Below are 21,382 nucleotides of genomic sequence, written 5' to 3' on the forward strand. Positions count from 1 at the left end.
TCAAGGTAACTTGTAAATTTGAGCTGCTGAAGCAGTTTTCTTCCATAGGAGTAGGATGCAAACATAAATGCATCTCCTGCAATAAACTGAGAACAGCCATGACCCAGCAGTTTCGTTATTGTAATCTGGTCTCAAGGTAACTTGTAAATTTGAATTGCACTTGTCTTTACCAGAATAAAGACAAAAGAAACAAAAAAACTGGACTGGCAAGCTTTTATACTTTTAGATCAAAGTGTGAACCCTTGCTGCTGTTTCCTTAGCTTTGGAAAGCAGTAGGTGGAATTGAGAACTGCTGGTAGAAGTAATTTAGGACTTGTGGTAGAATGCTCATGTTCAGGATAAAGAGCAGTAATACAAAGGGACAAGAGAAAAGTTTTAGCCTTACATACTTTTTATCCCTTTGAAATTTTATTAGCATATAATTATATTTTGAAGCATTTCTGCACTAGCAGTCCAATGTGTACCAATGAACCAGAGTTAAATGACTATACAAAGCCTGTTAGCCTTTTCTTGCTGCTTGCAAAAAGAATTCCTCAACACTTGTCATGCTTTGCTTGTGGAAAAGTAAAGACTGATCTGGTTATGTCAAAACCCTTTCAAGGTTCATTAGCATGCGACAAGGACAGCATGTTTCTTCTAACCATACTTAGTGCCATAAACAGTAGCTGTTTATTTTTCTGCTCTAAGGTGACTGACTCAGACATGTGAGCTATCAGCACATTATAAGTTAATTCCTCAACAGGCTGTGATTTTTAACTGTCATTGGCATCTTGTATGAGAGAAGAGTAATTAATTTTGTTTCTTAATTATAAAATAATAGCTTTTATGGCTGTTACAAACTGTCTGAGGGTGTCCTTCGTTGCCATAACAAGTTACAGGTATGTGCTGCAGTTAAATTAAGATGCATTTAAGTAGCACAGGGACATCTCTTAGTACTAAGGGAATGGCAAATACTTAATCCTAGACCAGTGGCAATTGAATTAAACTTGCTAATGCATTACTAACCAGACAGCCCTATCCTTGCATAGCTCTGACAGTATTAAAAAAAAGCAGCATTTTCTGTAGGTGCAATTTTCCTAATAAAATATTTGACTTTTTGGTACACCTGTTTTAGATTAAATTGCTTTCCAGGAATTTAACGCAAGCCATATATTGTGACACGTTGGGTCAACAAAAGGAGTTTAAATTTTAATATCAATTTATAAAAGCCATACAAATAAATTTATTTTTAAAAAAATGCTTGAAGTCATCATTAACAAGTTTACATCTTTAAAGAGCATACTCAGTTTTTACTTTAAAAGGGCAAGTTTAATGTTACTATAAAGTCTAAAGCATTTATTCTAAATGTAGTTATTAACAGAAGTAGCCCAGCTCAAGATCCTAATAAAAAAATCACACTATATTGCAAAGTCCTTTGGGCAATATTAAAGTTAGCATAAAAGCTGGGGAAAGTACTGAATGAACATATAAACAGTGACATACTGAATCATTAAAGTTTTGTCTGTGCTTTCAGGTACCTAAGTTGGCTTTTAAGATCTAAAACAGAAAGCAATGTCTTTGAAGAACAGACCAACAGTCTTCCTCATGCAGCCTATTCAAACTCTGTAGTTTAGTCTGATCACCCAATAAAGACATGTAAGAACATGGGTTTAGTGATAATTTAGGCATTTTTGGCTAATTCACCCTTAAAATGACTACGGTCATTTAGGCTCTTTAAAAGATCACTGTGACACTCCCTTGACAGGACAGAGATAAATCTCTGCAGATCTTTGACCAAAAATGGCAATAAGTTAATTAAAACAGCAGAATCTGATTGTTAGGCTTCACTTGGTAAATAGTATTGGTAAGCTTGGTAAGTAGTATTCAGTACTTGTTTAGCTATTTTCCAATATTGCTTTATCATTCAACAGCTAGAATTTCTAGGCCTTCCTTGTGTATCTATGCGTGGATTGCCTCTGTCCTACTACAAGGGTTTCAGTCCTCATTGCTACATGAATATTTATATCTTACAGACCCTGAGTAACTCTTAGTTACAAGTGAGTTCTGAAATCCTTGAAATCCTGAATCTTCACAAAGCCAGATGGAAAAGCTGAGGAACCAGCCTAACACCTGGAAGCCTGGTGCTGCTCTGCTTCAGCCCTTCTTTGTGCTGCCTGTGTGCTTCAAGCACATCCCAGCAGCAGATGTTGCACTGGATGAACAACCCTAACCCTAGTTGTTCCAAAGAGTAGGAGGAGATCTTTCTATAGAAAACATCGGGTGAAATCTACGTCTCAGTTTTGGCAATAAGTGTTGTACAATACTTCATTAAACCCTACTTTAAAGCCAGTATTTTACATGGTGTTATATGTACTATACAAATAATAGAACACAAAGTCTTCTTTCCTTCTTTACTGTTGCATAGTCTTAGGAGAAGCTGGAGCAAATAGGCTTTTTAGGTTCTCAAGATCAGGAGAACTGAACACAGAGCATGTAATATCCACACAGGATGGTGTTTTCTATCTGTTTCCTCCATATTTGGCCACCCAGTCTGTTCTCCCATGTACTCGCTGAATTGTTGTGGGGCGAGTAAAGACACTCATGTTTTTTGCATTGAAAGTAGGACCTGGTAATGGAGGACGAGCAGCTTTGTTTTTCCAGGAGTAATCTGAAAGGAATAAGAACTCAGAATTAATTATGACTAAAAAGGTATTTTACTCCTCTACAGAGAAAAGAATGAGAGCTGACAGAGGACTTATGGTCCTCAAGGATGCTAATGTATCAGGATGCTTTGATCTCCTATATGGCATAAAACATCCTGAGTTGGAAGGGACCCACTAGGATTATAGAGTCCAGCTCCTGGCCCCACACAGGACAACCCCAAGAATCACACCATGTGCCTAAGACCATGCTGTCTGTGCTTGTTTTCAGATCCCAGCTCCTGGCCCCACATAGGACAACCCCAAGAATCACACCATGCGCCTAAGACCATGCTGTCTGTGCTTGTTTTCAGATAAGATTATTTTTTCCAATAGTTTGTGTGTATTATTCTCACCTACTAAACAGTTGTTTTGCAGCAATCCCTCAAGAAAACACTGAGAATTAAATTCAGCAGGAAAAACTGATGCACATACCTTCAACTCCGTATCTCCTATTACAAAACTGCTACAGTATGACAGTATTCTCTCTTCTATCTCAAATATTTAAAAATCCTGTCATTATAATATTGATAAACTGATTAAGATTGAAACAGCTTAGCCTGTAGGACAGCTACTGGAGGCCCTCATGTTCCTTTTGAGATTTTATGCCTTTTATTCCCCTCTTGCTTAGCTCAGAACTTCTGGTGTACTTGGTGGCAAGTCTTCTTTGCTCCATTTCCCATTTCTCCATTGATTTCATAGGATTTATTCCAAGTTTGAAGGCTTTCTTTCTCTCTTAATATTGGCACTCACCTGATCACAGGCACTAGCAGTAGCACACTGCTATATTCCTGGCCTTCCTATTCAGATTTCCCCTTTTGACGTTTCAGGTAGTGGCTACTTCCTTGAGTTTTATGTGATTAGAGCAATTGCCCTGCTGCAGGGGCTGACATTTCTTCATGTTCTTGACCAATTCAACCATTTTCCCAAGTCGTTAAAATCAGCCAGCCAGGACCCCTTTTAACCAGACTCCTGCTACACCTTATCCTTGTTTCCTTAGCATTACTAAGGTAGTTCCTACCCCTTCCATTCCTACTTTTGTATTTTAGTCTTATTATGTACTGTTACTCTTTAAAACAAAATTTAACATTTAATTTGAATGGGGGTTTTGGTGCCTAGGTAGTATCATTCTGCTTCTTAGAGAAAACCACCTAGTTTAGGCTGCATTTTCCAGCAGTGGATTGAACCTGTTAAGAAACAGGTGAGGATCAAGACATTTAAAAAGGGGGAACATCAAGGAGCTGAAATTTGGGGTCAGGTCTCCACCTCTTTGAAAACATTTTCTTTTTATGGTAGGCTGCTATTCCCTATCTTTCATCAGCAGTATGATTCCAGTCTATACTATCTTGGCAATAAAGGCCACTTTTCATGGCATTTTCCTCAGAAAAATGGATCTTGTACACTATATTAAATTATTTAAATTATGGCATAAAAAATTTAACTGAAAAATTAAAAGAGCAAAAAACAATTGAGAGCATAACTTGCTACATTTGGGTAACATAAAGCAAAGGGTCACCAAAATTAATGTTCAAATACTGACATCTAGGAGATGAAACCTGCCATTTGCTTTGTACTTATCTCTCTTCCCATACAACTCTGAAAACTTGAAGCTAAACATGAGTGGTTTAAGTGATAGGACTCTTGTTCTTCTCCAGGACATGGAAGAGCATCTTAACTGACCTCCATCTGCCAGCCCTTCTGACATCTACTACACATATTCCATTACTAATTACAGATAACAGTAAATTTTATTTCCTTTGGAACACCACATGTGATTTTTTTTCTTCACTATTCACAGCAATCTTGAGAGAATTGCAGATTTTGTCCTCCTGTGAACCTCCTGACCCATGCATTTTGAGAAATCAACTCTTGCAGTTTTGTTTCAGCAGTGGATCAGTAAGATAAAGAAGTGCAGTTCCAGCCTTTCTTGGTGGGTTTCTGATCAAGTCAGACACAGAATATGCATACATCTAAGCATAGTTTGTAGTTATATATATATATGTGTGTGTATGTGTGTGCCATCTCCTTCCTTCCCTCCTCCTCCAGTCTTCTGAAGCCACTTGCAAGTTCTTAAGGAGAAGAGGTAACTCAAAGGAGCATGTCAGCAAAAAGACAACATTATTAAGCAGAACTATATGGGATTGGTCTGCCATGGACCCTTTGGTTAAACAATTCACCATTGGTTTAGGGCCTTGCTATTTCCTCTGAAGTAACCAGAGAAGTGGGCTGCTGGGTGTGGACAACAGCTCTAAATCTTCACTCGCAAACCAGTTTCTCCTGCATCCTGAACACTGCTGTTCATCTTCTCTGCATCAGAAACATGACAATGAAGAACATGCTCAGAATGTCACCAACACTGCAGAGGATCCAAGGTAACAGTCACATTCAGAAGAGATTTCACATTGTTTTTAACAAATGAATGTTAAAAACATGACCCTTTACTATAGATTTGTGGAGTTACATGGTTTTCCAATTCTGCGTAGCCCATCAACACTAATGAACAGTAGTTTAACAACTGGTCCAAATCTTTTTTGCACCTTTTATAATTATTTTCTCTTTTATGTAACAAATATTAGTAGCAGTAGTTTAACTATCAGGACAATTTCTAGGCACCTGCAGTTCACTTGTATAAAGGATTTATGCCCTACAATTTTATTTACAAAACTTGAGGAAAACCACGGGCTAACACATCCCTTAGGAAGCATGGAAAATGAACATTTCTCTTTGTATTGGATATGAGTAGTAAAAGAATATTTCTTACCCGCTACAGGTGCACCAAGAGGAGCTAGCTGTATCCGTTGTCCAGCTGATCCAACTTCTTTTTTATGGAAGGAAGAGGTGTATAGTCCCATTGGGTTGTAAGCACCACTACTTACAAAGCCAGGATTTCCTGTTGACATTACAGAATTTTAGAATTTTCATCTGCATTCAGAAAACTCCACCTACTTTTTATACTCGCTTCAAATTATATTTGCAGTACTACAAGAGTACCAAGTATGAGAGTTCTTTAAAAACTCCCTAGTGCTCGTCTCTTGAAAAACAAACATTCCTTCATTGAATTCATTCTTTGCTTTGTATATTAGCACTTTTCAGCACTAGCAGACAGAAATTCAGCAGGAATAAAGACAAAGAGCAGGACGAACACTTCATTAGTACTTCCACTAAACGTAACACCATATAGAAGGGTTTGCACTGAGTTGCAGAGAAATGTAGGATCTTACCTTTTGTTTACATCTACCTGCTTTACTGGAAGCTGATTTAACTAGTGCTCAGTATTATTCTTGTGCTCAACATGTTTGGCCTAAATTGCTTGAAAATAATAGACCATCTCTTGTGCAAAGTGGTACACCATTTGAAGTTGACTTTGACAGTTCCCACAGTTAAAGTCCTGCTATAAAAGTCAGACCCAATTATCCTCTCTCTTTAACCCTGGTTATAATTCTGTTTATGCCTAGTTTTAGTCCATATCTTTCTTTAAACCAGCACTACCCTGGAAAGGCTGACATAACCATCCTCTTTGGGAAGCTAGGAAGCATTGTGCATGTACACACAAAATTAGCACTGGAATTAGTGTCCAGTGGAAGAGTGATCTGTTACAATACCTACTCCCTGATCCAAGAAAATCCCTGACCATCTTCATGTCTGTCATCACCTGGGACAATGTTAAGACTGTGCTGGCACAATGTCCAGAGTGAAATGCTTTTCTCTAGTGGTAAGGCTCTCTGTTCAGTAGTATTAAGTTTATTTTGACCTTTATCATGTGTGAGCATATTCATCACAGTTTCAGTGGTAGTTACAGTAGAACACAGTATCTGCTCTGCCAGTTTTTCTGTCTCCTAAATCTTTGGTCTTTGGGCAATCCCATAATGTTCCTCTTCACACAAACACTCCCAGATTTCTGTGATAATTTCAGAGCAGTGGAACTATAATGCAGAAACTAGGCAGCCTGGAATCCCGAGTTTCCTTCCTTTTAGTCTAAGGTAACTCCACTAAAACCTGTGCAAGCACAGCATGGTAAGATCAGTGTAATGAGCAGAGAATCCAAATGCACAAAAAGGTGCAAGTACTGAGTGCTGAGAGGAACAAGCCATCCCTGAGGTGACATACATGTGCTACATGAGGATCACTTCCTCACTGTTATCCAGTGACCTGCTGTGGGTTATGATTAGGGTAATAAAATTTTCACTGCCTTTTAAAGCACAGTAAGAAGAAGAAGAATCCAGAAGAAGCCTTTACATCACTTTTATAAAAGCCTCATATGCAAAACCACCACGTTGCCATAATGATGAAAGCAAAGTTTGACAAAACAGATTGCAACTGAAAATGAGAGTATACAATCATCAGGAACCTGCATTATCAGTGTAATTTTTTTACAAGAAACTGTAAAACATAAATAGGAAATGTACAAAGAACCATGCCATAATTGCTATAAATTACCTTTTGGATCTTCTAATTTTTCATTCAATCTTTCTTTGCATGATAGCTTTTCAATAGGTGTAATTAAGTTCTCATCTATAGACAAGGAAAGTTAAAGGAAGAAAAAGATGGAAGAACAGAACTTCAGAAAAAGGGTATGAAGAAGCAATTTAGGTGATGTAAAAGAAACAAGGAAGGAAAAAAGCAAGGAAGAATTAAGATCTGACACATTAGTAACTATAATGTCTTATCCTTGTTTTCTGAAGCAGAAAATGTCACTCCAAAAGGTTACTTTACAAGGTCCATTCTAATTATGTACTAGCAATAAGATTTACCAACAATGCAATTACATTCCATTTACAATTTTAAAGACTTGGTCATATCTTCGAAGTTGACTGATCACAAACCTACAATCCTTCATAAATAAAGCATTTGGAACTATTTGCTCTTATCTTATTTTGCCTTAGAGCAATGTTGTGGCTGATTATAAAAAAGCCCACTTAAATAAACTGTACACAGTTATTTAAATACAGCAGTGTTGACTTTCAGACTGTCAGTATGAAAAGAGAAGAGATATAGTTTACATGTATTACTGTGATCCATCTATCTTGATTCCATGTGTTTCATGTGTGTCTTAAATGTTGCCGTCTTCCCAGTATATCCAACATCACATGCAATTTAAGATACTGATGGAAATAATACCAAGTATTTTAAAAAAAAGCCCACTTAAATAAACTGCACACAGTTATTTAAACACAGCAGTGTTGACTTTCAGACTGTCAGTATGAAAAGAGAAGAGATATAGTTTACATGTATTACTGTGATCCATCTATCTTGATTCCATGTGTTTCATGTGTGTCTTAAATGTTGCCGTCTTCCCAGTATATCCAACATCACATGCAATTTAAGATACTGATGGAAATAATACCAAGTATTTTCAAACAAAACCCCATCAGTTTTAGTGTTTATTTTCTTTAAATTCTTAGTAGTAAGACAAATGCAGGATTTCTACCATTAGCATTCATCCAAATTTTATCTTCACTGCAGTTCAGTAGGTAGATGTCTAGCCAATTGATGAAAACTTTTGGAAGCAGCTATTTGCTTTTCTGTGCCTGATTCCCTTGCAAGATTATTTATAAATAATTTACTTCTGAGGCACATGGATACTCTCAGAAAACAAAAAAGATATATTAGATGATACAAAAAACCTCTTCTATTCCACAAAAAAACCCCAAAACCTCTGGTAGGTGCTGTTGTTTTTCCACTTTCTAAAATCTTGCACATTAATTCAAATGAAAAACTTCAGCTTGCCTGACTTTCAGAGGGAAAAATGAGGTTTGTTGACACTGCAGAATGGCTACCAAAGTTCTATTAAAAAGGGGTGCAGCATCTGCATGTAAACAAACCTTCTGAAGTTCTTGCTGTACAAGCATGTAAAGCTGGGTGGTTTATTGGCACTAAAGTATTTGGAGAGTGACTCATGCCAGCTGGACAATGGCTGCAGAGTTGTTAACCAGGTAACCTCTCATAACAGGGACAGTGTTCCTGAGGTACAGGGCTTGGGGATGAGAAGACATTTCAGTCCAGATTCTGATGCTTTCCTCAGTGAAATTTTAGATACAGTGTTTACTAGTGTTGGACTTCACTCTACAGAATGCTGGTAATAGTGTTCTTCACACAACATAGTCTCACTGGAAGTTCCTTCCTGAAAATAAGGGGACTTTTCTTGCAGCAAAGGATTTAGGACAAGGCCAATAAATTGACAAAAGACATGTCTGAAATATTAGGCAGCCCTTTTATCACATGAGCACACCACCCACTCTTTTGTTTTCATGGGTGAGATTGCTGTTTGATAGTATTCCATGGCATAGGGAGCAGGCAGTAATGAGGCCAAACTACTTGCTTGAATACAGTAAAATAATGGTCTCAGTGAATTATATACAAAATTTATCCTGACAGAACTTTATAAATAGGGGCTGCTCTATATCTTCTTAATGTTCTGAAAGCAAAATACATCATATCACATATGAAAAAGTTGGTTTTTAAGAGTCTTTCACTAAAACAAGAGGAAAAGAAAGAGTCTAGAACCTAATTGCAGAAGTTAAACTAACTGCAGAAGTTAAACTGGATGGTCTTAACTAAATTAATTAAAGTATGAGGAGGTATAATGTGACCATTTTCAATTACACTTTTACCTGTAGTATTTCTGCTGTAAGTCAACCCTCCCCCAGCATTTGCCAGTGATTTAGCAAACAATTGGTTGTTCCAGGTTCCATGTGATCCTTTATTAACTGCTGCTAAAGAGACGTTCTTTGGATTTACACCTTAGAAAACAAATGACAGAAAATGTTATAAATACTAAATTTCAAACTTAATCAATAAATGACATTTCTAGAACAGAAAACCAACACTGAATCATTTGTCTTATAATGCAAAACACATTAATGTAAATTAATGATGTCCATTGATTAGATTTTTAAACTGAACCATGAAAATCAGTCACACTAATTTAAGAACGATTCTCTTTATGCTTTCAAGAGACCTTTTAAAAGACTTTTCAGTATAGGTACTTGGTTTCTGTAAGACCATGAACTCATAATTGATATTTTTATCTGTCAAAAAAGGAACACACAAATTAAAAATACCTATCAAAAACTGGGGTTCCCAAGGCTGAAAATAAACTATTTATTAGAGGGTTAAGTAAAAAAAATAGGACAAAGGTTCTTGTGACGTTACAAGCATTACGAGAGTTAATGGGATTGCAACACATGAAAGCAGCTCCCAGATCTAGTGGTTGCAGAGCTAAAGTAATATGGATAAATAATAACAACTATGTCCCTTGGACCTATTATTCCCATAAGTGTTGAAATTACTTATTTTTTACATCTATGCCTTTCTCATTGAAAACCATGAATACATTAGAATTGTGCTTAACAAAAGATAAGAAATACAGATGACTCTTCCATTTGTGTTACCTTTAGATAGGGAAGTTCCTTGCTCTTTATATTTTTCTTTTTCTTTTGGACTTAAACTGTTGATTCTCTGAGCATCCTATTTAACATTCTAGAATTTATTTCATATTCAGAAGTCATCACTGCCCTAATGAGTTCCTGACAAATTAATCATATGTTGTATCAAAACAACTTGCCTGACAATGGGCAATTCCTCTGTGAGCCACCTAAATTCTCAAACCTGGATTACAGAAGTCATGGCATGATTACTGTAATTGTACAAACCACCACAGTAATAACAAAAGATACGAAGACACCAAGAAAATAATTTGATTGTAGAATATATTCAGAATACTAACTAAAGGAAACATTCTTTTTGCTTTCTCCTTTCCATTCTCATTCCCAGTAATTAAATAATATAATATTATTTTCCTGACAAAATCACCCAGATTTAGACTAAGATATCTATTTCTAAAGAAAGATGACTGCCTTGAGAAAGCAAGTGAGTGTGTGAATTCCTATCAGTGCCAGTAGATGGATATTTCTAAGCATTTTGTACAAGGAAGGGGATTGTGTTTATCAGAACTTGTATGTTCAAAAAACCCAAAACATCCTGACAATGCAAAATGGGTAAATATGCACTATATAAACTCATAGAATAGTTTGGGTTGGAAAAGACCTTAAAGATCATGTTGCTCCAATTGCCCTGCCATGGGCAGGGACACCTTCCACTAGATCAGGTTGCTCAATGTTCCATAAAACCTGGCCTTGAACACTGCCAGTGATGGGGCATCCACAGGTCCTATGGACAATCTGTCCAGTGCCTCACAACTCTCACAGTAAAGAATTTCTTCTGTATATCTTTTCTAAATTTCCCCTCCTTCCATTTGAATCTATTACTCCTAGTCCTATCACTACAGTCCTAATGAAAAACATGTACATAGTTGTTTAGTCCTCACATATACCTGCTTATACATTAATCAGGATATGTTCCAAGTAATCCAAGAGATGTTAGATTTATATTACTGAGGATTTTTTATGTTACATAAAAGAGGGCCTGTGAACTTTTATAGTGTACAAGCAGTGTTGAGATCCTGCCATGTTTATATAGCTAGGAATTGCTGCATCAATTGTGATATCTTCTGGGAAAGGCATTTAGTCCAAAACATAAAAATTTAGTTTGGTTAAGAAAAATAAAATTATCCCGTAAGAAATCTAAAGCTTAAATGTATTGTATGTAGACTGTATTTTCCATATGTATTGGCTTTTAACCTTACCAGGCAGATATCTTGATTGGTTTATATAGTAATCTTTTGCTGATGTATTTGATCTTTCAGAATCATTTCTCATCAGAGTCTTGTTTTCCCCTCCTGGCTGGATACAGCGTGAAGCTTTTGATTCTGGCACACTGAAAAATCAAAATTTTCAAACCATGTGACCAATAACTCCAGCTCAGAATACCACAAGCTGACCTTAGCCTGAAGAATACCACGCTCTTTGCTTATCCTACTTTTCTCAGTACAGCCTGTTTCCACAAAGTAACAGTCAAACCTAACACCTAATCAGAGCCTGACCTGGGATTTGAAGAAAAAAATGTATAACACAACTATGGAATAAAAGCACATGTGGCCAAATGACAGAACATAGTACCATTTAACTGACAAATGAAGTAATGTTAGTATGTCAATTTTTAGTAAAACGGTTTCTTAAATACACAACAAACACCTGAACCATACAGTGCCTGAAAACAAATTTGATTCTGTTTGGATATTACTGGCACTGTAACAACATAACACCCAAAGCTGATCTCATGAGCTCATGCAATTCTTGGCATTTGTGCAGAATTCTGATGACTTGAATTTTAATAGACTTGTCTTAATCACTCTATGAATCTACTTCTGGACACTGTTTACTAAAAGAAATTGTAATTTTATAATTGCAGGACCTACCTAAAAAGAAATTCCTTGTTTTTCTTTTCTTTTAACAGTGCAATGCTAGGCTTCTTTGAAGATGACATTCCAAATTCCGGGTCATCCAAGTCATCCCAGCTATCCACAGCCTTTACCAAAGTCTGACCCCACCGTCTTCTGCAGTTTTTAGGACCTAGTACACCATTCAGAGGGCCACTAGCTGCTTGTTTCTATTTTAAATTAAAAAATATTAAAATAATAAAAATTAAAAATAATAATAAAAAAGCACTTTAATTTAATTAAAATTTTTGTATTTTTTATCTAGTATAATGCCTGAGTACTGCTTACAGACTTTGAGGGAATTTTTCTCAGTGTGTTGTACCTGTTTTGGTCATAGTCTCATTATGACTTTAAGTACAAAACAATGATGCCAGCATGTATTTGAAGTGTAGTTCTTTTGGACTGCCATCCTTAAACTGCTCAAGTCTACCTGAACTAGTGAGGTTAACATTCTGTTTGCAAATCCAGTTCAGTGCTCAACCACTATTTCTGGCATCTTGCTGAACTCATGCTCTAAACAGTGCTAGGTGAGCTGTCAAGAAATAGAGCACAGGGGTGCAGAACACTGCTGTGCCCCCAAGTAAATACAGCAAATAAAAGAAACTTTTCTTTAGCATTATGTTCCAATGAAATTACTAAGTTTTAAAACTGTCCTTCTATCATTTGCTTTCCAGTATTCTCTGAATACCTGTTATTTTTATATTTATATTTTGTATTGCAGTTCAGTGAGTCCAAGCAGAAAGCAAAATGGAAGTTACAAACCAAAGTTTACTATTAATCTTCCTAAAAATCACAATTGCTAAATTCTTACAAGGTTAGGAGGTGGAAGAAACTTTTTTTGGATATTTTCCTGCATGAGGGAAGTGAAGTCCTCACTTTCTACTTCTCTGTTGTGTACTGAGAGTATTGCTTCTCAAAGGTCAGTAAGTAGCAGCTGTTTCAACTCCATTACTGCATAAGCACGTCACTGAGGGCTATTATAATGAGCATTGTTGTTACAAGCAATCTAGTCTTCTGACTTGCTATAAAATTTTCATAAGCAGACAGTTATAGCCTCACTTATTCCCTAGTTATCTATCTGTATCTCCTCTAATAAAACATGACAATTTACAAGGGATCATCTGGCTGAACATACTAAGCACTTTTAATAAAACCATCTATGTAGTTATTGAACACAACTTACAGGTGATGAGTTTTTATTGATAACTGGAAAAAGTGGTTGTGCCTGTGGCTGCTGCTGCTTTGGTACTTGCTGGTTAGCTGTATTCTGAGGCAACTGAATTTGCTGGAGAGGCTGGTGGTTAACTTTTGGCAAGGACTGTGGCTGCGTTTTGTCAGGTAAATCAGGTGAAGACAGAGGTTCTGGCTTAGCTTCCAGTTTAGGTAAAGATGGCTTTGGCTCCATTGGCTGAACTGGTTTAACAGGAGTCTGCTTCTCCAGATACTGTGGAGGAGGTCCTAAAATTTGGCCAACTTGAAAGTAAGGGTACTTCAAAGCCTGCAGAAGAAGATATAACACACTAATTTTAATTTCAAAAAGTTGACTTTGGTAACCCCACCAAAGACCTAAGCAGGTTTCTGAAGCATTTGAGCAAGCTTTATAGAACAGATGGAAGATGGATGCGTAATGAGATCATATGTAAAGTGTATATTGAGTACTGGCAGTTCTGTATTTCAAACTCTTACAAAACTTAGTAAGACTGATCCACTTGTACATATAACACAGTCATACAATTTTGTTCCCTTCTTTATTGCTAGGTGGGGCCTGTATTTTGAGGTGCATTACACATTTAACACCATTCCATATTCATGCAGTAACAAATTTCTCTTTTAAAGGAGGTAGTTCCCACTACCTTTACCACATGCTTTATTCACATGTTTCCACTGCTGACTGTGTTTTGGCAACTCAGTGAATAGCCTGAGGTTTTTCAATTAAAAACAAAACAAAATCAACAAAATCAAAAACCCCAGAAGTGAGATGGTTGCCATGTATGGCTTCTACAATTAGAGGATGTTAATGAGCAAGGTTCCTCCCCCATTTTTCTTATCACCTGCTTTTGCTTTTCTTTGAAATACATTCACTGGACCTGCTGTGCCTTCGTGGTGTTTATTAAGAAAATACAAAATCTGTCTTAAGGCAGATGTTCATTTGATCCTTTCCTCTGACCTTTCCCTGTCCTCTGCTAGATGCAGAGCATGGACACACCTTAGTAACACACCTCCTCCTGTATCAAAACAACCCACTCTCTTAATCCTTCTGGGTAGGATCCTACTCTTTGTTAGTTCTCAAATGCATATTTTGCCTCAGCTGCACTCAAGAACACACTGCCATATATATGCATTAAACTCTTCTTTTTGACTGTGGATTACAAAACCGCTGCAGCTGCTTCCTCGATAACTCACCTGGGTAAAAGCTGGTTATTTGCTTTTATAAAGCACCATAGAGTATTTTGTGTAGAGGTACACAGTACTGGACTACAGATAGATCTCCATCACTGTACAATAGACATGCTTTTTAAAGTGGAGAGGAATGGTTGCTTTATTTGGTACCATCTGCTTAACTGCTTCTGAATCACTTACGCTACATCCACCTAGAGTAACTTGCAATATGTCCTTTCTTTCCCAATTGTATTCCTCTTTTATACATTCTATATAGGATTACATTAGGTATGAATAATATTAAAAAATCCACAGAATGTAACCATTTTTTGTCCTTGAAATATGTTTTATGAAAATTAACTTGGAGAAAAATTGTGACCTTTGTGAGCTATTGTCATGTTCTTCACAGGGTTCTTTCTTTATCACTTTGTACAATTTTCATTCCAAGTACAAATAAGCCTTAGCTCTTCCATACTGCATTCCATCTGTGGCTTCACAAAAAACAAAGTTTTCAAACTTTTCAGTACTTCCCTTTGTACAGATGGGAAGGAAAACCAAAGTGGCGTAGTGATGACAGACACAATTGAAACATTTGCAAATCAGCTATTTCTCTGTACAGAGAGAATTTTAAGATATGCAGTACGGAAGACAACATTGCAGAAATAACTAAGTGATGACAGACACAATTGAAATATTTGCAAATCAGCTATTTCTCTGTCCTGTACAGAGAGAATTTTAAGATACGCAGTACGGAAGACAACATTGCAGAAATAACTAAAGAGTTTCTGATGTCTGCTGAGCCAGGTTTAGAGCTACCATTTAGTCTCGTTCCCACCAAAGTGTTCAAAATGAGGAGACATTTGAGGCCATCACTATTATGACAATCAATTGTTCTCTGTATCTACAATTTTTTAACAATGCAAGAAAATTCAGTCTTATACTTAATCATTCATGTGCTCAGACCTGGCTTGCTGTAGGTCTCTTCTTTGGATTCCAGTTCAGCATATCACTCATAAGCTGTATTGCTTCATTGCTTGCATTTGGGATGAGAGTTTTTAGGCTTATAGGGACACATTGTGGGAAACGGAAATTCATGGCAGAAGCAAGGTGGTATCCTTCTGTCCAGTCACTCTGTTTCAAAGGAAAGAAAAATCAGCACCAGAAAAGAACAAAGATGTATTTAAGGCAGCTTGAGTCATGCTTGGTCTGCATGGCTCCTTCCTATATAGGTGAAAACAAGCATTTCTGTTTTCCATGACAATTATTACAACACTAGGGAATGCAGCATCAGTCTCCAATGGCAGTCTTCCTGAAGTCTCCTGTAGCTACAGGTGGAACCATCACCATGAATAACACACTTTGACACATTCTATCCAAAGGAGACCAGAGTGCAGCACCACCAGGAATGGTACAGAACATCCCATCTGCCACAGAAATGAGCCCAGCAGCTGACTTCAACATGCCCTCATTATGGAAATAGCAGAGGCGAGGCCCCTCCATTCACCATGACACAGTTGTATAACCATGATGCAGCCTATACAATAGAGCACTGATCCCACCATTATGACAGTCAATGATTAAATTACAACAAGACAGTATTGCAACAATAAAAACCATGATCACCAGATAAACACTTTTTGAAAAAGTTCTTAACTTTCTAAAAGTAAACCGTGAAGTCCTTCATTGCTTGATAACTGCATTCTTGGAATACAAAACTATAGGATTATCAAAGCACTCAAAAGACCATTTACTCCACACCCTTGTACCTTCCTGACAGGTGTTAAGTCTCAAAAAGCTTCCAACTTCTGGCAATCCACAGCCAGACTATAGCGATTACTCCAGAGAGTAATCTCCTCAAGATTAGGAAAATGGAGGTTTCTCGTACAAAAATAAATGACCATTGTTGAGTGTCCTCTCATCCATAGATACCAAAAAGGACTATCTAATTCTTCCCTGTAGAGTGGCCTTTTTATTCATTGGAAGGTGTATTTATTTTCCTTTCTTCCAGTCTTTGTACAGGCTAAAGAAATTCAATGCCTAAGGTGCAGGCTTTTTAAGTTTTATTTCCTCTCTAGACTCTTGATTTTTTTTTCTCTTGAAAACTCTAAACTGGATATACTATAGCAAGCAAAACGGAAAGATTAGTTCACAGGTTAATAGGCAATAATCCTTTTTCTACAAACTGGTATGGTATTTGTCTTTAGACATACAATACACTAAATAGCACCCATGGCCTCTCCTACAGATGTGTTAGCTGGATGGTTATCCACAGCTATTGGTATAGCTGATTATTCCTGCCTAGGTACAGCATTCTGTGCACTACTGGAAAAGTTTCTTTAAAGCTACACCTCTAATTCTATACATAAAAAAAAAACCTTCTAAATTCTAATCTTCTTTTCTAACAAAATTCTTCTCTGCCTGCCATCTACTAGCTTAAGTAGCAAAAGCTACTCCACTGGACAGCCTTTAATACAATTTAAAAAATTTCATCAGAGGCAGAACCACTCGAGTTCTGTTCAAATCATCTTTTGAGTAAGAGCCAGCGAAGCTTGTTACTCTCTGGGTAACTCCTTCCAAAGAGGTATGCTCTTATCATGCAATTTGTATAGAAATACACTGCTGAGAATGTTATCAGGGACAGCATTAGAAACCCTGCTGAAGACAAGGTATGACACTTGTGCTCTTCCTCTATCCATCAAGCTTACTGCAGTGCTACAGGGCAAACTGGACTGATTTGATACAATTTGGTCTTAAGGCACCCTGATAGGCATTACTCATCTTTTTATGCAGAACAGTTTTAGCTCTGTTAGCACAGTCCATAGTAACAAAAAACTCAAATATAATTATAAATCACATCTGCTTAAAATAAGTCTCCAGATTTCAAGTGACTTCCTCTTTCACCTCAGAGAACTGTTTGTTCTTTTAAATCAATGGAGAAACACTTCCCTCCTTCACTGCACTGCCCTTCTTTATTGAGTTTGGTGGCATTCTGTCTGCTAGAAATAAAGGAACACTTTGCAACAAAGGCTGCATGTTGAACTGATGAAGCATAGGGATAAGGTGAAAACAGTACAAGAGAAAAAATCATAAATACATTTATATTTATTAAAAGAAATTAATTTGCAATAACTTAAAGTGCCATTGCCAACCTTCAGCTAATTTCATTAATCTCTGCTACTGAGGTTGTAATCAATTTTTTCATTAAATTCACATAGTACAAGTGCACCACCACTGCCAATACCTGAATGGTGCAATTTAATTTATTCATAAAATAAATAAAGCAACTTACTTTATAAAATAAAATAAAATATTTGCCAGCAACTATTTAAAACACCTAGATTCACAGAAGTCATTGGTATGTTGTTATGGACTTAAGCACAGGAAGGTAAACTGGAATGAAGATAGCCTCTGAGCATAATTCCTCTAATTCTTATTGCAGGATAACAGAATAAATGAAAATGCATGTCTGAAAAAATAATATTTGTAGAACTATCTGCAAAATCCGACTATTAAAATAACTTCCACTTACATTTCTCAAAATGTAACAAGTACTTGTAACAAATGCATTATTTGTTGTGCTAATTCCTATCATACTATTTAAGTACTCCTTTTACACAGCAATCTCCCTGAAGAGTGCCTTAGCACTGTTGTAAGGAGAGAAAATTCCTGAGTCTGCCCAGCAGATGACAGGGGCACAAAGTAATTAATTATAGTTTCCTGATTCTAGAGGGCTGACTTACAGTGCCCTGAACTCTTAGGGCCTTTAAGGGAGGCTACAATTTTTTCTGGATTATTCAACTGGTAATGCTCCCTGTTTTCCCAAGCAATATGCTTTCCAGTCAGGGAATGACAGACACTAAACAGTCAGAATTTGCTTCTGTTAGCTCCTTGTAAGGTTATAGAAAAAAATACAGCAATCAGCTCAGTGCTGCTCTGCTACTGCACACAGTGAAAACCTCTCTCTGATCTCCCTGCACTTCAGAGCTTGTTTATGCTGTACATTGAAAATGTTCCAGAAGCCAGCATGGTGCTGTCTTTCAGTCTTCTTATACATCAAAATGCTCTTCTTACTATCCTAGATTTGTGATCTACTTCAGAAAGTTCACATCTGCATTTGAAAACTCAAGTGTTAAAATACTGCTCCTATTTGCACATTATTCCTGAGGCACAACTGTGTCATGGCAAGCAGTATTTTACACATCATACCAGTTTTCACTGCATCCTCCTGACTCAATTTTCACTTCCACAACATATCATCTATAACTCTCCACCTGACCTTTTCCTCTGCTCTGTCATGAGTTTGCACCTGTTTCTCAGAATGTTCTCTTGGATGTTTTCCCACCACTTCAGGCTTTGCATGTTCCTAGCTAAGCTTAATCTATTTCTGTTTGAAGTTTTCTCTATTGATAACAGCCGCTTTACTGTACGAGAATTATACTGTATTTTATACAGGTAATTTTCCCACCACTTCAAGCTCTGCATGTTCCTAGCTAAGCTTATTAATCTATTTCTGTTTGAAGTTTTCTCTATTGATAACAGCCGCTTTACTGTACGAGAATTATACTGTATTTTATACAGGTAGCACATTTATGAAACTGATGTATCCTTCTCCACCCTTAGGTTGCTCAGATCTAGGTGGACTGTGTTTGGTCAGTTATTCCCCCAAGTTCTATCTGCACCCATAAAATACTGATATGTATCTGCCATTTCTTACTTTAGTCTACAAAAATATTTAATAGCATATGGTCTTTTTTTTCAGTTCATTCAAAATTTTGAAGGTAATGTTATTCTTTTCTTGCATGTTCTTCCAGCCATTTAGTAAAACAACTTTGAAACTGAATATAATTGCACCCATTTTTATATGCACTACCCGAACCATCCTTGTAATTTTAAATAGCATTTAGCTCATCCAGAAAATAAGCAATAATATTTGTTTTCTCTCTAAAATACTGCACATATTCCCTCAATTACTTCTTATTGCTAATAATATTTATGAGACATCTGTGTTTGAGATTAAATGTTTATTTTATGCTTTAAAAATAAGAAAAGCATAATTTATCTTATTTATGGTAACTTTTACAAGCTCTGAATTCTGTGTGCCAGCACAGAAGAATTACACTTTTGGGAAGGGAAAGCAAACTGGCTCTGGTAAATTAAATCCTAGGAGACTTCTGATTTGCTTTCCATTATGAATAGCTTTAAATAACTAAATTAAACAATTTTATCTGGTTTTCATCACAGGAGAGCAAGGCTTCATATAATGGTATGATATGCAACAGATGCTAATCTAAAACAAAAGAGTAGCATTACATGCCTTAATGGAAGCTGAAAAGAAATACAGCTGAGCAAACACTAAGTGTGCAGGAAATTTATTGAAACAATAATTCAATATATATGTTCTGAAAGATAACACGGGATATTTTGTAATAATTAGATTGAATTTCTTTTTTTGTAATAAAATTGTGTGAGGTTTTTTAAGCCTTACCTTCTTTGGAGTCCCTAGGACTTGGCAAATTTTGAAGATTTCATCTACTTCGCTTGTGCCTGGGAAAAGAGGTCTGAGTGTGTATACCTCAGCCATTATGCTGCCAACTGCCCATATATCAATAGGTGAGCTATAGACAGAAGATCTCAGCAAAACTTCAGGAGCACGGTACCTGTGAGGATGGAAGGAAATAACAAATAAGTCAAAATGGTCATAGGAGGTTAATTAGTTAAGCTGATGTATTAAATTCTTGATATACTTACCACCTGGTAGAAACATAATCTGTGTAAGGTGGCTGAGATCTTAGTTCTCTAGCCAACCCAAAATCTGCAATTTTCACAAGTTCTGGTCCACTACAAAGAAGGTTTTCAGGCTTCATATCCCTATGAAAAAATCCTGTAGAAGACCAAACAGAAAAGAATTGCAAATTATCACAGAATCACTTCCTAAACAGCAATTTCTAATAAGAGTAATCCAATATTTACTTTGGGATGTTTTGGAGGACTTATATAGTGGTTTTCAGCCTTTTTTCTTTTATATTTTTTAAAAACTCAACATAAAATAATCGGAACCCTCCCCCAACAAATGCACACTTTTTCCCTCTAGTGATTATTACACCAAGTGTTCTCAAATTAACAAATGCAAACCGGCATTAGCACACTAAGGAAAATTAATTGGCTGGTAGCAATATCAAGTAAAAAAACACTTTCAGAATGAAATCTTTTGCAAAAAATTACAACTGCTTTGTCAGTTTTGCATAACCGAAAATTGAGCATCTGACACACTTACTTGATTCATAAAATTGCACAAATGATTTTTAGCTAGTTATTCATCATTGTGACAACAATTTGGAGATACAGACATATACAGGAAATCCAAATGCTGCTCAGAAATATTAATATTAGTAATGGAGGCACATAAAGCTTCTTCATTGCTTCCTGTTGGCTTGAGGACCTCTATACTTGGGCAGTGCTTAAGTCACTAAACAAATTAATTTTGCTGTTTAATTGGAACACACAATTTTTTATGTTATCCAATAATTCAACTGAAATCCACTTGCTAGAATAAAGCACTGAATTTCTACATGCATAAATTGAAAATGACTGTAAGAAATTGGCTAAAATTATTACAGTGAAATGTAAATGTTCAAATTTATCATACCTAGTATTCCCTTATACACTTATGGTCAAATCAAGATATTAATATTGTAACTTAAAGTTGGAAGTTTTTCTTAAAATCTAATTTTCTAATTTATTTCACAGAGAAATAAGGGAGGAAAGGAGGATAATAACAATCAGAGAACAGTATATGATCCTGATTAGAAAGACAAGAAAGTGACAATTTCTCGGTATTTGATAATACCAAATAAAACTAATTACTCATTTAATTCACCAACAAGCCTCTTCAGGGTACATTGAAAGCAAATCAAACCTCACTAGAAACACTGTTTCTTAATTTATTTTCAGCTAATGTTTTATTGTCTTTGAGAAGCTTTAAGGATAC

General features: G+C 36.4%; 1 protein-coding gene across 3 annotated transcripts in view; it reads right to left on the reverse strand.

Moving 5' to 3' along the window:
• Positions 1–74: 74 nt before the first annotated feature.
• The window catches only part of MAK (male germ cell associated kinase), a 31,402-nt gene continuing 10,094 nt past the window's right edge, over positions 75–21,382 (reverse strand). For 2 of the 3 annotated variants that reach the window (XM_039712130.1, XM_039712131.1), the window contains exons 6-15: positions 20,143–20,275; positions 19,880–20,051; positions 15,358–15,525; positions 13,199–13,513; positions 11,995–12,185; positions 11,323–11,453; positions 9,290–9,418; positions 7,116–7,190; positions 5,440–5,568; positions 75–2,647 (exon numbers count right to left, since the gene is read on the reverse strand). In XM_039712130.1, coding sequence (XP_039568064.1) covers positions 2,499–2,647; positions 5,440–5,568; positions 7,116–7,190; positions 9,290–9,418; positions 11,323–11,453; positions 11,995–12,185; positions 13,199–13,513; positions 15,358–15,525; positions 19,880–20,051; positions 20,143–20,275 — 1,592 coding nt within the window. In that variant the 3' untranslated portion in view covers positions 75–2,498. The remainder of the gene's footprint in view (positions 2,648–5,439; positions 5,569–7,115; positions 7,191–9,289; positions 9,419–11,322; positions 11,454–11,994; positions 12,186–13,198; positions 13,514–15,357; positions 15,526–19,879; positions 20,052–20,142; positions 20,276–21,382) is intronic. The other variant, XM_039712132.1, reaches the window with a different exon arrangement.

The sequence above is a fragment of the Passer montanus genome, unplaced genomic scaffold (genome assembly GCF_014805655.1).
Source record: "Passer montanus isolate IOZ18808 unplaced genomic scaffold, ASM1480565v1 scaffold26, whole genome shotgun sequence".
NCBI lineage: Eukaryota > Metazoa > Chordata > Aves > Passeriformes > Passeridae > Passer > Passer montanus.